Source organism: Panicum virgatum, chromosome 9N, assembly GCF_016808335.1.
Source record: "Panicum virgatum strain AP13 chromosome 9N, P.virgatum_v5, whole genome shotgun sequence".
NCBI lineage: Eukaryota > Viridiplantae > Streptophyta > Magnoliopsida > Poales > Poaceae > Panicum > Panicum virgatum.
This window is the reverse complement of record NC_053153.1, coordinates 43240704-43253816: the sequence shown is the minus strand read 5'-3', so window position 1 is coordinate 43253816 and position 13113 is coordinate 43240704. Positions and strand designations below refer to the sequence as shown.

General features: G+C 48.0%; 1 protein-coding gene across 3 annotated transcripts; it reads right to left on the bottom strand.

Annotated features, from left to right (window-relative positions):
• Positions 1-1085: 1085 nt before the first annotated feature.
• On the bottom strand, positions 1086-2381 carry LOC120692582 (small heat shock protein, chloroplastic-like). Of its 3 annotated transcripts, none has more exons than XM_039975937.1 (3): positions 2085-2381; positions 1397-1825; positions 1086-1349 (listed from the first exon to the last, which is right to left on the bottom strand). In XM_039975937.1, coding segments are annotated over exons 1-3 (648 nt in total). In that variant the 5' UTR covers positions 2302-2381; the 3' UTR covers positions 1086-1347. The 3 variants fall into 3 exon arrangements, with proteins under 3 accessions (XP_039831871.1, XP_039831872.1, XP_039831870.1); XM_039975938.1 differs by having other exon boundaries at positions 1086-1603; positions 1634-1825; XM_039975936.1 differs by having other exon boundaries at positions 1086-1825.
• Positions 2382-13113: the final 10732 nt, after the last annotated feature.

Here is a 13113-nt window from a genome sequence, read left to right as displayed (position 1 = left end):
TCAAGGGGCCCAAAGATGAGGGGACAAGTCTTGGAAGAAAAGAATCTCATTTCAGTACAACATAATAATCACTAAGAGCATCTCCAGCAGTTCTCCAATAATCTTTTCTTAATAACTGGCATTGGGAGATGTCCCAATAGTAGCTTTAAGATTATTGGGGGAGTTGCTTTTGCAGTTTCCTAATATTCTTGCCCCAAGACAACAATATATTGGGAGAACATGAACTCTCCCTTTATTTGAGAGGAGATGTGGTGAAATATTGGGACATCCCAATACTTATTGGGGAAAGAGAGATGTATTGGAAAACTAGTGGAACATATTCTTTTCCCAATAGTAGAAGATTATTAAATAATGGGGGACTGCTGGAGATGTTTTAAGGGCAGCCAACTAAATGCAAGCAACTTGGAGAGATGCTGGCACTGGAGCGTGGAGCCTTTGTTTAACTGGCAGGGAAGCTGTCTGTTGTCTTAAAAATAAAGAGAGATCGCTCGAGCAAACAAATTTATTTGCAAGCCTCACATAGAAAAAAAAAACGTTTAGGAAAGAGAAACAAGAGAAGCTTGACTGACCCGAACTCGAGCCCACGGTAAGAAAAGAAAACTGTATGAGATCCAATTAGGTTTAGAGACCTCATTAACCATCACATCTCAGATCCAGATTGATCATGATCTAAAATGATATACTACACTAATGGGTCCAACGGTGATGGGATGCCATAGAACTTCTGTCTCCCAAAGGAAAGAGGTGACATGGAGACTTCCGATGATGAACAAATCCAAAATTAATTCTTTAAAAATGAATTAGTATGACTCTATTGTTTGTACGCCAAAAATTACAAAACTATGTAGAACTTTATTTTTTCCCTGCATGCTGAAAGAATTTCTGTGCTATCAGTAAATCTGAACATATCGCAGCAAGAGTTCAAGGCCATAGTTAATGTTCATCAACTTTGGTTGGGCGTAGAATATAATTAAATAGCACCTAATGTATACGTTCCTGATCATGACAGACTCATGCACAAGTTAGTCTTTTTCCAAATCATGTTTAGCATATTGCTTTGCGTCATGACAGCTAGCAGAGTGTAATTGCCGCAAACAACAACGAACGCTCATTTTATTGATTGAGTATTTGGGAACAGAAAGCCAACAGGCACATATGCTTGACGCGATCGAGTACATGTGAGCCGACCGCTGTACATATACAGTACGCAATAATTCATGAACCTGTTGGACAGATCAAAAGCACTCACTACCGGATTTCGAGAGTTTTCGCCGTGTGTGCCAAGCACACGGCGAAGCCGCCCTGGCACACGGCTACTACACGGCGAAGGATGAGGCACACGGCGAACTCTGAGTTTCCGGTAACGACTCCTTCATGCATGCCAATGCATTTCGCTACTTGACGACGATGTCGACGCTGATCTTCCTGCGCGCCTGCTCCTTGATCTTGGCGATGCTGACCCTCAGGACGCCTGACTTGAGCTCGGCCTCCACTCCCTCCTTGCTGTACCCCGCTGGGAGGAGCAGCCGCGCGTAGATCACCTCGCCGTCCTGTGCCGCCTCCTTGCCTGCTTCGCCGGTGGCTGCCGTGCTCCTTCTATTATTGCCCTGGGGATGATAATCCGTGGCGCCGCCGCCAGTGTTCCGTTGGCCCACGTCCCCGGCGACGGCATGGAGCTTCTTCTTGATGACGAGCACGTCCTCGTCGATCTCCACGGCGAGGTCCTCCCTGGACTGCCCAGGCACCTCGAACCACAGGTTCACCTTGCCGGGCTCCTCCTCCACCTGCCACCGTTCCTCACGCGGTGACACCGGATGCACCAGAACTTTTTACAACACAACACAGCATCAGAATGGAGTGGTTGACACGAACAATTGTTGGTGTGCGTATGCATATTAATAAGATAAGTATTTGGAAATGGCGATCTAGTTACTTTCAATGGATGTTTTTACAGCTGATGCGTGATACATATTTACAAATGCATTTATTTATCTTGTGTCGTTGAACTGAAACACATACAACTAATTAAAATGTCAGTATATTCGCATAACATGAACGAGAAAAATTTGCATCGCCTAGCTTACCAAATGCAGGGATATTAAACGGATGTAAATCCGTCTTTGGGTTGTGCTCTCCTTTTCGGCTGATTGCACGACACACAGAAAGGGGCCGGGACCTCCATTGGGAAGAAAGGGAAGCCACCGCTGCTGGTTTCCTGGACTGAAGCTGCCTGCCGGAGGAAATTGCCGGCCGCACTGCCGTCACACTCCTCAGAAGGGTGCAGGAAGTGATCGTCGACATTGCACTTCAGTTATTGGTGTGTAACTCTAGCTCCGCAATGAGATCGGGAAATAGACTGTGTTAGAATGTAGTGTGGTGAGGTGAAGATTGTGAGGGGCTTTATAGATAGATACTAGAGAGAGATGGAGAGAGAGAATCTGACAAGGTTACCTTTGCTTGGTCCATGAAAATCAGAGGAATAAAGTGCTTTGCTTTCTCATGAAGGGATTTGCCATTGGTGCAAATTATGCCAATCTTGCAGTTGCAAGCTAAGGCAGAGATCGAAAAGAACAAGATGACCAGGTGATGCATGCAATTCTTTTTGCTTGCTATTTATGTTGTGGTCTAGACTGAATGTGACCACAAAATCTGATTGCTCTACGCGAGCTTGGTCCAGCACGAAAAAACAGATTCCAGATTGGTTGATTCCTTGCTTCCTCGGTTCGCTAAATTAGAATAAGAAAGAACACAAAACATTGCCAGGTTTCTACTAATGCACACACCATCACCATTCAATTGTTTGGGTTCGCTAAGTTAGAAAATAAGAAAGAACATAGATCAACCACAGAGCTTGGAACTCAGCTTTATGCTGGTTTCCCAGCGGAACAAATTATTATTTCTAGTTTTCCTGGTAGCAACAAGTTTCTTTTTTTGAGGGAAAACTGTGTAGGAGATCCCCCACAGAGAAAAAACCTTTATAGAAAAATAACAAAAGTTAGGCGGTGCTTACAAAACAATTAACTGAAAACATCTAACCAGAAGCGGAAGGCTGACCGTGACCGTAGATCAGCCTTAAACCTAACATATTGTGACAAACATTGTGCCCTAAAGTTGTTAAGCCACCTAGCCCGGCTGGGAGTTTGCCTATCAAACACTATCATTCCTAATCTTCCAAATCTCCCAGGCAGCAATCAATGTAACTTCAGTGAAAAACTGCAGATTGTGAGCTTGCCTAGCTGTCTGCCAGGTTCAGTGTTATGGCCCAGTTAATAGCCAAGGAGGTCCAGCATTGTCTTGAGAACGGCGATGAAGAGGTGAACAATCATTTCTTTTGTTCGTGTGTCACAAAGAACACAGAACCCATCATTGTGCACATTTATATGTCTTCTCGTCAACATTGTCTTTGTGTTAAGGCGATCCCCAATGATGAATATGTTTCAAATAATATAGCTGAACAACAATCAAGTTTGGCTGGGGGGCAAAATGATCTCAAAGTGACTGGTTGTGTGAAGGAACCGGTCTAACCGGTGGCCTAACCGGTCTGATCGATCTTACCGAAAATTCTGGTAGAGCTCAAAGTCTCACGCCAAGAAGCAAAGGGATGAAGAAGAAGCCAAAATTTGCTGAATTGCTACATAAATATCAGAAAATAGCCGAGCAAAATAAAAATAATCAGTTAGGAGTTGATCAAAGTAGGAATTCTTCATCACCAAGGACAAAAGGGCATCAGCGATCATCGCATTGGTCTTGATCATTTATTCCGTCAATGCATCTGTCATGGAACGCGAATTCAGGTATACCCAATTATAGTCCATAGTTTCATAGTTTTGGTATAATCCTTGGTTGCCATATTATGACTATCAATCTCATACTTATGCCTTACCAAGGAGCCATGATTTGAATAATGGCTGCATTGGCCGTGTCAGAATTTGTGTTACTAAACATGCTAAGGAATATAAAAACTAAAATAGTTTGTTGATCCTAAGCCATAAATTGTTACACTCGCTAGTTTTCTTATTTCGGCTATATTAGCATGCATGACAAGTATAGAGAAAAATATATGGCCGATGTATTGTTTATCATCGTCCTTGAGCAATTCTGACCATTGAAATATTTTATGGCATGCAAGCTTTACCATAAAATAGGGGGGCATATGTTCGCACCCAAAAGTGGCAGCCCAGAGAAGACTAGTTAGACCTCTTTCCCTAACCGGTCAGATCGGTTTGGTCTAAGTCCTCAAAATGTAAATTAGACTTCACCATTGGATAGCTCTCGTTGAGTACATCTAGATTTATATGTAGAAGTCCAATTTGAACTTTATGTCAGAGTTACGAAGGTCGGAAGATTTGCTGCTGCAGGAAAACCAGAGGTTCCAAAATTAATTTCGGATATTCCGGATTTGGTACAGAAAGTCTGAGTTAAAGTTGTAATTTGACATGTTTTCTTTAGGGAATTTGACTATACTCGGGGCAAGTCCTTCCCTCCCTATAAATATAAAGGGCCACGGCCGATTGAGAGAGACAAATCAACCTATCTTTATCATTTTCACCTTTTTTACTCGTTACCCTACTTTTCCAATATCGACATGTTGTTCTTCTCTCGCCTTCATGGCATTTGAGAATGCCCTAGCTGGCCTGCCGAGCCTAAGCCAGTCCAAGGTGCGCTGCTCTGACGGAGAGTCCCTCCCAGACGGGCGTTTGTTGGATCCTCGTCGAGCTGTCCCGACGAAACCGGTCTGACCGGTCCACCATATCGGTCTGACCGGTTGATGCAGCGGCGCTACAAGGTGTGTCGCTGCGTGTCGCACATACTAGCGCGATCATGTGTTAGCCCACAAAGGTGTCAACACCTTCTTCAAAGAAAAAAAGGCTGATACTGCTGAGTTATTTCGAAAAAGCATGGAAACTCTGTCTACAGAGTAAGATTTAGATATCCAACAAGGAGAAGTACTAAGTCCATGCTGCTGAAAATATATATTGACGGGGTGCAGGTTCATGGAACAACTTTCTACCAGCTTTTGCATTCCATGTTCTATTGTCGGTTCACCTCTGCGACGATGCCCTAGGACCTTAGGTGGCCTTCCTGATTTTAGCACACATCATCATCTTGGCCTTGTTTGGTTCCCCTAAACTATTCCTAGCGTACACAAGTCGAGAAAAGAATCTCGCATGTATGGAGTACTAAATAAAGTATATTTGCAAAACCTCTTCAGAGATGTGTGTAACTTTTCGCGACAAATCTAATGACAGTAATTAATCAATGATCGCCATAAATTAACAGGATTAATTTATGGGCCGAAAGCAAGATGAGCTTAAAGCAGAAGATTGAAGAAGACTTGTAAATCGGCTCCTGCGTGAGCATCTGGGCCACATGGGCCTTGTATCTTAGATTTAGTTTAAGATTAGAGATAAAGTCCGATCGGGACAAGGTTAGTTTAGATTGTTTCCCAAGTCTCCGGACTATAAATATGTACCCTATGTTATTCATGAAGGGAGAGCGTCATCACGTCTCGCAAACAACAACATCGGCGCATCGCCATCCCTAATCCTAGGGTTTCATCCAAGTAAGCGCCATGCTGCCCTGATCGCTTCTCGCGATCAGGGCAGCGTTGTTCTTGCTTTTACCTTGGCATTACTCGTACTGAAGCATTTTTGATGGCGAGTAATGCTAGTTATCTTGATGTTCGTAGCATGGCTTTTAGTAGATCTATCGTGCCTTGTTGTTTATCATCTACGAATATCATGTTGTCTCTGTGCAGTCATGTTTCAATCTTATGCTAGTTCTTGTCATATAGGATTAGTTGCACCGAGACGACACCCTGCTTCTTTCATGTTTAGTAGATCTGATCTGTTATGGTTTGCTCTTGTTCTCAAGAGTTGGCGTAATATCTGCTAGGTTAGGCCTTGTAAACGGATTGGACGATCCGGTGGCGTCTTAGATGCTTTGCTTTAGTCTTAACAGGGAATTGATCCGGGAATCGGCTCTTGCTAGTTCTTAGGCCTCTGTTTTAGTTATGGTTTAGTTATCTGTTACGTTTATTAGGCCCAGTCACGTATAAGATGTTCCGATCTAGCAGTGAAGCCTTTACCGTTGTGGATTAGATCAATTAGATTTAATTGAAGCAGCTTTACAGTTGTTTGCTTTATTCATCAATATCCGGATAAATACAGATCCAATCTGACACCGGGACTCGATCGGCTCTTTAAAGCCGATGCAAGAGTCATTCCGGGGAGCCAACCACGGCTCGGACTTATATTTCCACATGTTTGTGTGTGCAGGTCAATCATCGCAAGCATGTCCGCACCTTCCTGATCGGGTATAGGTCAGGTGGCACGCCCTGCGTCTTCACAAGCCGCGACGCGTTGCTGGAATTGCGGGCCGTCGACGAGGGAGCAGTGCCTGCCAGCGCCCCGGCGACCTCCCGGCTCTTCGTGTTGCCTGTCGCTGCTCGTCGGTGGGTTTCGACCGACAACACATTCTGGCACGCCTAGTGGGACACTTCTCGGCAACAACGTCCACTGCAATAATGACTGGAGCTCAAGATCAAGAACCCGCTCCCAAGCCCGTCACGTATGAAGAGCTCTCTCCTGAACACAAGAAGAAGTATGATGAGATCAAAGCTCTGCTGGAAGCCGATCTCATCGTCTCTTTTGAGAGGACCCACAACCATGGCATCAGGTGGAAGGGGTTCTCACCAGAAGGCGCTCTCGACAATGTAGATCTGTCTGTGCCATCAGAAGAGCGCACCAGAGCCCTGCGTCAGGAGATGAACTACATGGTGGCCCATGCGCTTCATCGGCACTCTCAGAGCCTGATGAACGAACTCGAGCGCATGGTGCATCGCGTCATCCAGGAGATAATCAAGAACCAGTACTCTCCATCGGGGCCAACCCTGGGGAGTCACACAGAGGAAGCTGCACTGCATTCTAGACCGGTATCGCCGTTCTCATTTGCAGCTCCAAAACCACAAAATTCGTTGATCTACGTCGTCCACAAGATCGGCGGCGATCCTGGAGAAGGCCAATTCCTCACCGAGCCACCCAAGGAGATTCCGCACGGCTACACGTGCGCCTATATCCCTGACAGCGTCAATCCAACACGCTCGGTGCAGATGGTAAACCCAGGAGCTTCTGGAACAGACGCGGAGAAACAAGCGTGGCTAGCAAAGTACGCTACTGGGCCGAGTGCTGAGCCATCAGCCCTAGGAGTTCTTAGTGTGGAGCAGGTCAGTGCAATATTGAGAGACTAGTTCGGCATCCTGCCCAAGAGGAAAGCGATCGGCTATTCCAAGCCGTATCCAAGTGACTATGACTTGATCCCACTGCCACCCAAGTATCGGCTTGCTGAGTTCACCAAGTTCAACGGGTCAGAAGGAGCTAGCTCCATCGAGCACGTGAGCCGATACTTAACGCAGCTTGGGATGATCTCAGTGTCGGATCCGTTGAGGGTCCGGTTCTTCGGCCAATCTCTTACAGGCCCAGCTTTTGGATGGTATGCATCACTGGCTCCGGATTCGATTCGAACTTGGAGGCAGCTTGAAGATCAATTCTATACCCAGTACCACTCGGAGGCTGCTGAAGCTGGAATTGCCGACCTTGCCCAAGTCAGGCAGAAGCGAGGAGAGACTGTGTTAGAATATATACAGCGCTTCAGGGAGGTCAAGAACCGATGCTACTCGTCGCGCATCACAGAGAAGGAGGCAGTCGATCTGGCTGTCCTGGGACTCGCTAAGCCGATCAAGGATGCGGCTTTTCAGTTGGAGTTCACATCTTTGGCGCACCTGGTGCAGAAGCTTACAGTATACGAACATTACCAACCTGAGCTGTACCAGGACAAGTTCAAGCGCCATGTAAACATGGCCCAGGCGGAAGAATCTGATGACTCTGGCGAGGAGCAAGAAGTAGCCGTGGCAGAGTGGACTCGGGGGGCAAACCCTGTCCCGTGCAAGTGGGTCAAACAACAGGGACTTGTCGGCTTCGACTTCGACGTGACCAAGGCCGAGCAGATATTTGATCTGCTCCTCAAAGAAAAACAGCTGAAGCTCCCAGAGAATCACAAGTTACCGACGGCACAAGAGCTGCAGGGAAGACTGTACTACAAATGGCACCACTCGTTCACTCATTCCACGGGTGAATGCAAGGAACTACGTCGTCAGATACAATCGGCTATCGAGCAAGGCCGATTAATCCTGGCTCAACACACGATGAAGGTTGACACAAAGCCCTTCCCACAAGCTAACGTGGTGGAGCTGTCATATTTCGGATCCAAGGGCCAGGATTTGGCGTTCCAGGTCAACATGGTGGGACCCATGCGTCGCCATGACAAGCAGAGGAGAGAGGCCGCTTCTGGCAAACGGCCGCAGGATGAACGCAAGTTGGAACAGCATCATGTGACTGAAGAGCAGGTGCGTCACATCCGCAATCAGCTTCCAGCTTCTAATCGGCTTCTGGAAAAGTACCAGTACCAGTACAAGTTGTGCCGCCAATACGAATCGGAAGAGGACGAGTACGAGCACCGCTCAGGAAGGACACTGGGGGGACGCCAGGCTATACGCGACCACTGGCATTGCCCGTTCTTCAGGTACTGTTGGAATTCCGGCATGAGCCGATTGCCTACTATAGATGATTGCTTGGAGTGCAGGCCTTGAGGACACCAGCAGGACGAGACATCAGTGTTCCGGCGCTTAGGGCCCGGAACACGTCATGATTACCGTGTGAGGAGGCCAACCAGGGGTGATTCCGAGCAAGAAGAAGAAGAAGACAGGTACCATCATCCACGGTGGTGTCCTGATGGGCTTAATCGCTTGCAGAAGCGCAGAGTGCAGCGCTTGCGCAATCTGGAAGAGGCAAAAGCAAAGTACCTCGACGTGCTGAGGAAAGCGTGTCCGGATCTCACGGAGCAAGTCAGGCGACCGCGAAGGGAGGAAAGGCGCCCTCCGAGAAAAGAGTGGCGCCCCAAGCAGACAAAAGCCGATGAGAAGCCATCGGCTGATGTGAACATGGTGTTCGTGCTCCCATCGGAGTTTCGGGCACCCCAACCGGAAGAATCGGCTATCGCACAGCTGGATCTGGGCCCACAGCCAATCGTCTTCGAGAAGCCCAAGGAGAAAAGCTACAAGCACCTAAAGGGATTGTATCTCAAGGGCTTCATCAATGGCAAGTCTACGAACAAGATGTTGGTCGACACTGGTGCCGCAATCAACCTAATGCCATATTCTGTGCTGCGCCGATTGGGTCGTTCTTCTGCCGATCTGATCAAGACCAATGTGATGCTCAATGATTTCAACAGACAACCATCAGAGGCAGTGGGGGTCCTTAATGTGGAGTTGACAGTGGGCCGCAAGACGATTCCAACTTCGTTCTTCATCGTCAACAGCAAAAGTACATACACGGTATTGCTTGGGAGGGATTGGATTCACGCCAACTGTTGTATCCCTTCTACAATGCATCAGTATCTCGTCCAATGGGATGGCGATGAAGTGGAGGTGGTCCGTGCAGATGACTCTAGCGAGGTCTCGCTCGCAGACATGAATGCCTGGGATGCAGAAGGACAAGAGCCGATATCAGGGATCGCCCTGGAAGACTGTGATCGGATCGAGGCGACAAAAAACGGATTGAGGCTGGTCTTATCCACTGGCCTCACAAAGTAGACATATCCTGGCATGCTACGAGATGTAATAGAAATAGAGAGGCCGGTCCCAGCGATCAGCCCCAAAAAATAGAAAAATCCTGTGTGGGTTCGGAATTGTTACATCATGTACACACGATGGCCTGCTCTGGCAGTTGGCCACTCATCGACTATTTGGTTTCGAATGATAATGGAATTATAGAGGCGGCCAGCCTTTGCGGTTGGCCAAATAATTTTTCTTGTCATCTCCCTGTGTTTGCCGCTGATCTTGTGGATAACGAAGACTCGCTTGCGTTCGCAGCTGGTTTTTCAGATGACAGCAAACTCGGATACGGGTTCACGTCAGCTGATGATTTGGAAGAGGTTGACATCGGTCCTGGGGATAAGCCACGGCCGACATTTATCAGCAAAAAGTTGGATCCGGCCTTGCGAGAGGAGATGATTGCACTACTGAAAGAGTACCGGGACTGTTTTGCATGGGACTACACCGAGATGCCTGGTCTGGATAGAAGCATCGTCGAGCATCGGCTCCCGCTTAAGAAAGGTTTTCGGCCGTTTCAACAACGAGCACGTCAGATGAAGGCCGAATGAAGCGCCCCGACCCGAAGATCAAGGCTAAACCATGTATTAATTACCGAATAAGGTCTCCGGCATAATACATGTTACATCAAGTGGAGTCCAGAGTCATACAGAGCTTTATTTAACACGTACATGAGGAGTAAAGTGACAACACAGCGCTACACAGAATAACCACAGGATCACAACTAGCATAACGACATGCAAGACTAGCTCTTCGTCCATCCCGGCTCCACTCGATCACCTTGGGTGCGGACGCGATCTACTCGTAATCTTCAGGCACAAAGTCAGGATCCTCTGAAAAAAATGATCAACAAGGGTTGAGTACGAAAGTACTCAGCAAGTCCCACCTCACCCTTACGGGGAGGGAGTTACAGATTAATATGCGAAGGTCCATTAACCAACTAGAATAAATAACAAATATAGTATTAAAGGTAACCCAACCAGTCATCCATCTCATATGCTAGGTAGCTCATCTAGTTGAGATGTCCACACCGTAACCTGTCCAAACCGAGGACACGGACCATTCGAATGGATTGTACACTCTGCAGAGGTTGTACGCTTTACCCACACGCACTTCACCGTCCAGAGACGGCTTCGTCATAGCCGACACCCAGCCGTGGCTCAACCCCGACTAGTCGCCCACAAATCCCCGGGTCTTGACCAATCCAGGTCTCACCCCAAACATAACCACCTCGGACGACTACCAGGTTAGCCAGTGGGATTAGGCTAAGGCTTGCCCATACAAGCTCATGTGGTCGTACTGAAAGTAGGTTAGGTGAGATGGCACCACAACACACGGTCCTTAAGGTTCATCAGGGCAGCCACAACCATAACCAACCAAACCCGAGATGTCACCACGACAGAGCTCGGTCGCATGTCTACCACCACGGTAGCGCATGCACCAACACATCCCACACTGCCCTGATCTCATTACCAACACAATTTCATCATTTAACAAGATCTGATCAGCATGCAACATGGCTTCATCCAGTGGTTTCTCTCATTCTCTCAGTGTTTCATCTCATGTCATCCCTATGTCTATCGAGTTTTATTTAACCTCACTTAGGATCAATCATGGTCAACGTAAAGGATCGATGAGACTTGCCTTCGCTTTCGTATGCGTCGGTGGCGGCGCCTTCCTGGTCTCCTGGTTCCTCCGGGTTCTCTTCTGGAACCGGTTCTACTTCATCGTACGCAAACAACAGAGCACATACATCAATACATTATACAAATAAGTTGTTTTGGTAGAGTTGATTTTAGATGAATTTAGGAAAAAGAATCAACTCAATGGGAGCTTAGATGAGTGAAATATGAGGCGTGTAGTATAGGCTGGTGATTAAATCTAAAATAAAATGAAGGGGTTTAAGGCATGGCTCTTGCTTGCACGTGATGGGCTGGGTTTCTCTCTTTTTTTTTTCTTTTAGGTGAGCTAGGCTTGTGTGGTCTGTACTTGGGCTTTTAAACTGGAAGTGTTTTGGGCCTGGATGAAGAAAACAGGAGGGGCACTACACACAGGGTCTTCGTGCTCCCCAGCTCCGGTCACCATGCATGGACATGCCGTGCTCTCTGGAGCTTGCCGCACGGTAGCTCAGGCTATCATACGGGAAACTGAGTATACGGGGAGAGAGAGGAGGGCGAGGGCGTTCCATTTTGGTGACTTTGAGCATGTGAGGCGCAGGTCGGCTCCGGCCGCGTGGCAATCATGGCCATAGCGTCTGAGCTCGTCGAGCTCGGCTCAGGAGAGGAGGCTACGATGGGGATGTGGTGAGTTGATGAGAGAAGCTGCCATGGGTCTCACCTTCACTGGGAACAGCTCGAGCGAGGGGACGACTCTCGGTTCTTGTGAGCGGTGGATTAGCTAGTGGAGCGGGAAAGCTTAGCGAGCACTGGATGGCGCGGCGGGGAAGGGAACTCGGCGTCGCCTTTTATAGGCCAGGGATGGGAATGCGGTCGGCAAGTGCGGCCGAGCGTGGCGCTGTGCTTGACGGCGCTGGCGACGAGGCCGGGTAAAGGCCGGCGACTGTGCGCGGTGACGTTGGCATAGCAACGTCGCAGAGTTCCGAGGCGAGCAGGATGATGCGGCCTGCGGTGGGGGCACGGCTCAGGCGTGGATTGCGGAGGGTGGCCGGCTGAGGGCGTCGTCGAGCTGCTTGCTATCTCTCTGCTGGTGGAGTCACTTCGAGTCTTCTCAAGTCCGGCGTGCTCTCTGCACGACGGGTCTTCCCACGGTTGGCAGCGACGCGTCGGAGTCCGGCAGCGTGGTGTTCTCCTTTGGGCAAGGTGATATAACCAGATGGCAAAGGCTCGACGGTGCACTGAGGCGGTGCAGCTTCTTCACGTTGCTTCTCTTCGTCGGTTTGCAAGTAACTGCAGGTAGGTGCTGCCACTAGTTGACGATGAGTTATGGCACGGTACGACGAGCTCGAGAGGCTTCCGATGGGAGAGACATGGCGAACCAGTTTCTAGAATGGCTATGGCGTGTGCTAGCTGCTGTGTGTGTGCTCTTGGAGAGAGAGAGAGAGGAAGGAGAAGGTATTTGCTTTTGCGTGGACAGGGAAGGAAGAGGGCAGGAGCACGTGGCTGGTCAATGGAAATGAATGGGCTGTTGTTCAAAGTTGGAGTAGCACAATGATTTTCGTAGTCTTTTGTGAACAAATTTTGGTGTGCGTGATTACGAGAGTGAGCAGGAAAGTTAACTTTAGAGAAGGAACTAGCTTGACTATTAATTATCTAGTATGTAATACCATCCACATAAAATAGTATCATTGGCTCTAATTATTTGTATTTTTTTTAACTAGTAGTGAAAATCAGGATGTTACAAACCTACCCCACTTAGGTGGAATCTCGTCCCCGAGATTCAGCTTCACTACTAAAGGGACTGGGGAACTCGACTCGGAGCGCGTCTTC

Coding starts and splice junctions, on each gene's coding strand:
- LOC120692582 (XM_039975936.1), bottom strand. CDS start 2,301: ATGTCGACGATCACTTCCTGCACCCTTCTGAGGAGTGTGACGGCAGTG. Junction 1,826..2,084: donor GTTTAATATCCCTGCATTTG/GTAAGCTAGGCG, acceptor TGTTGTAAAAAG/TTCTGGTGCATCCGGTGTCA.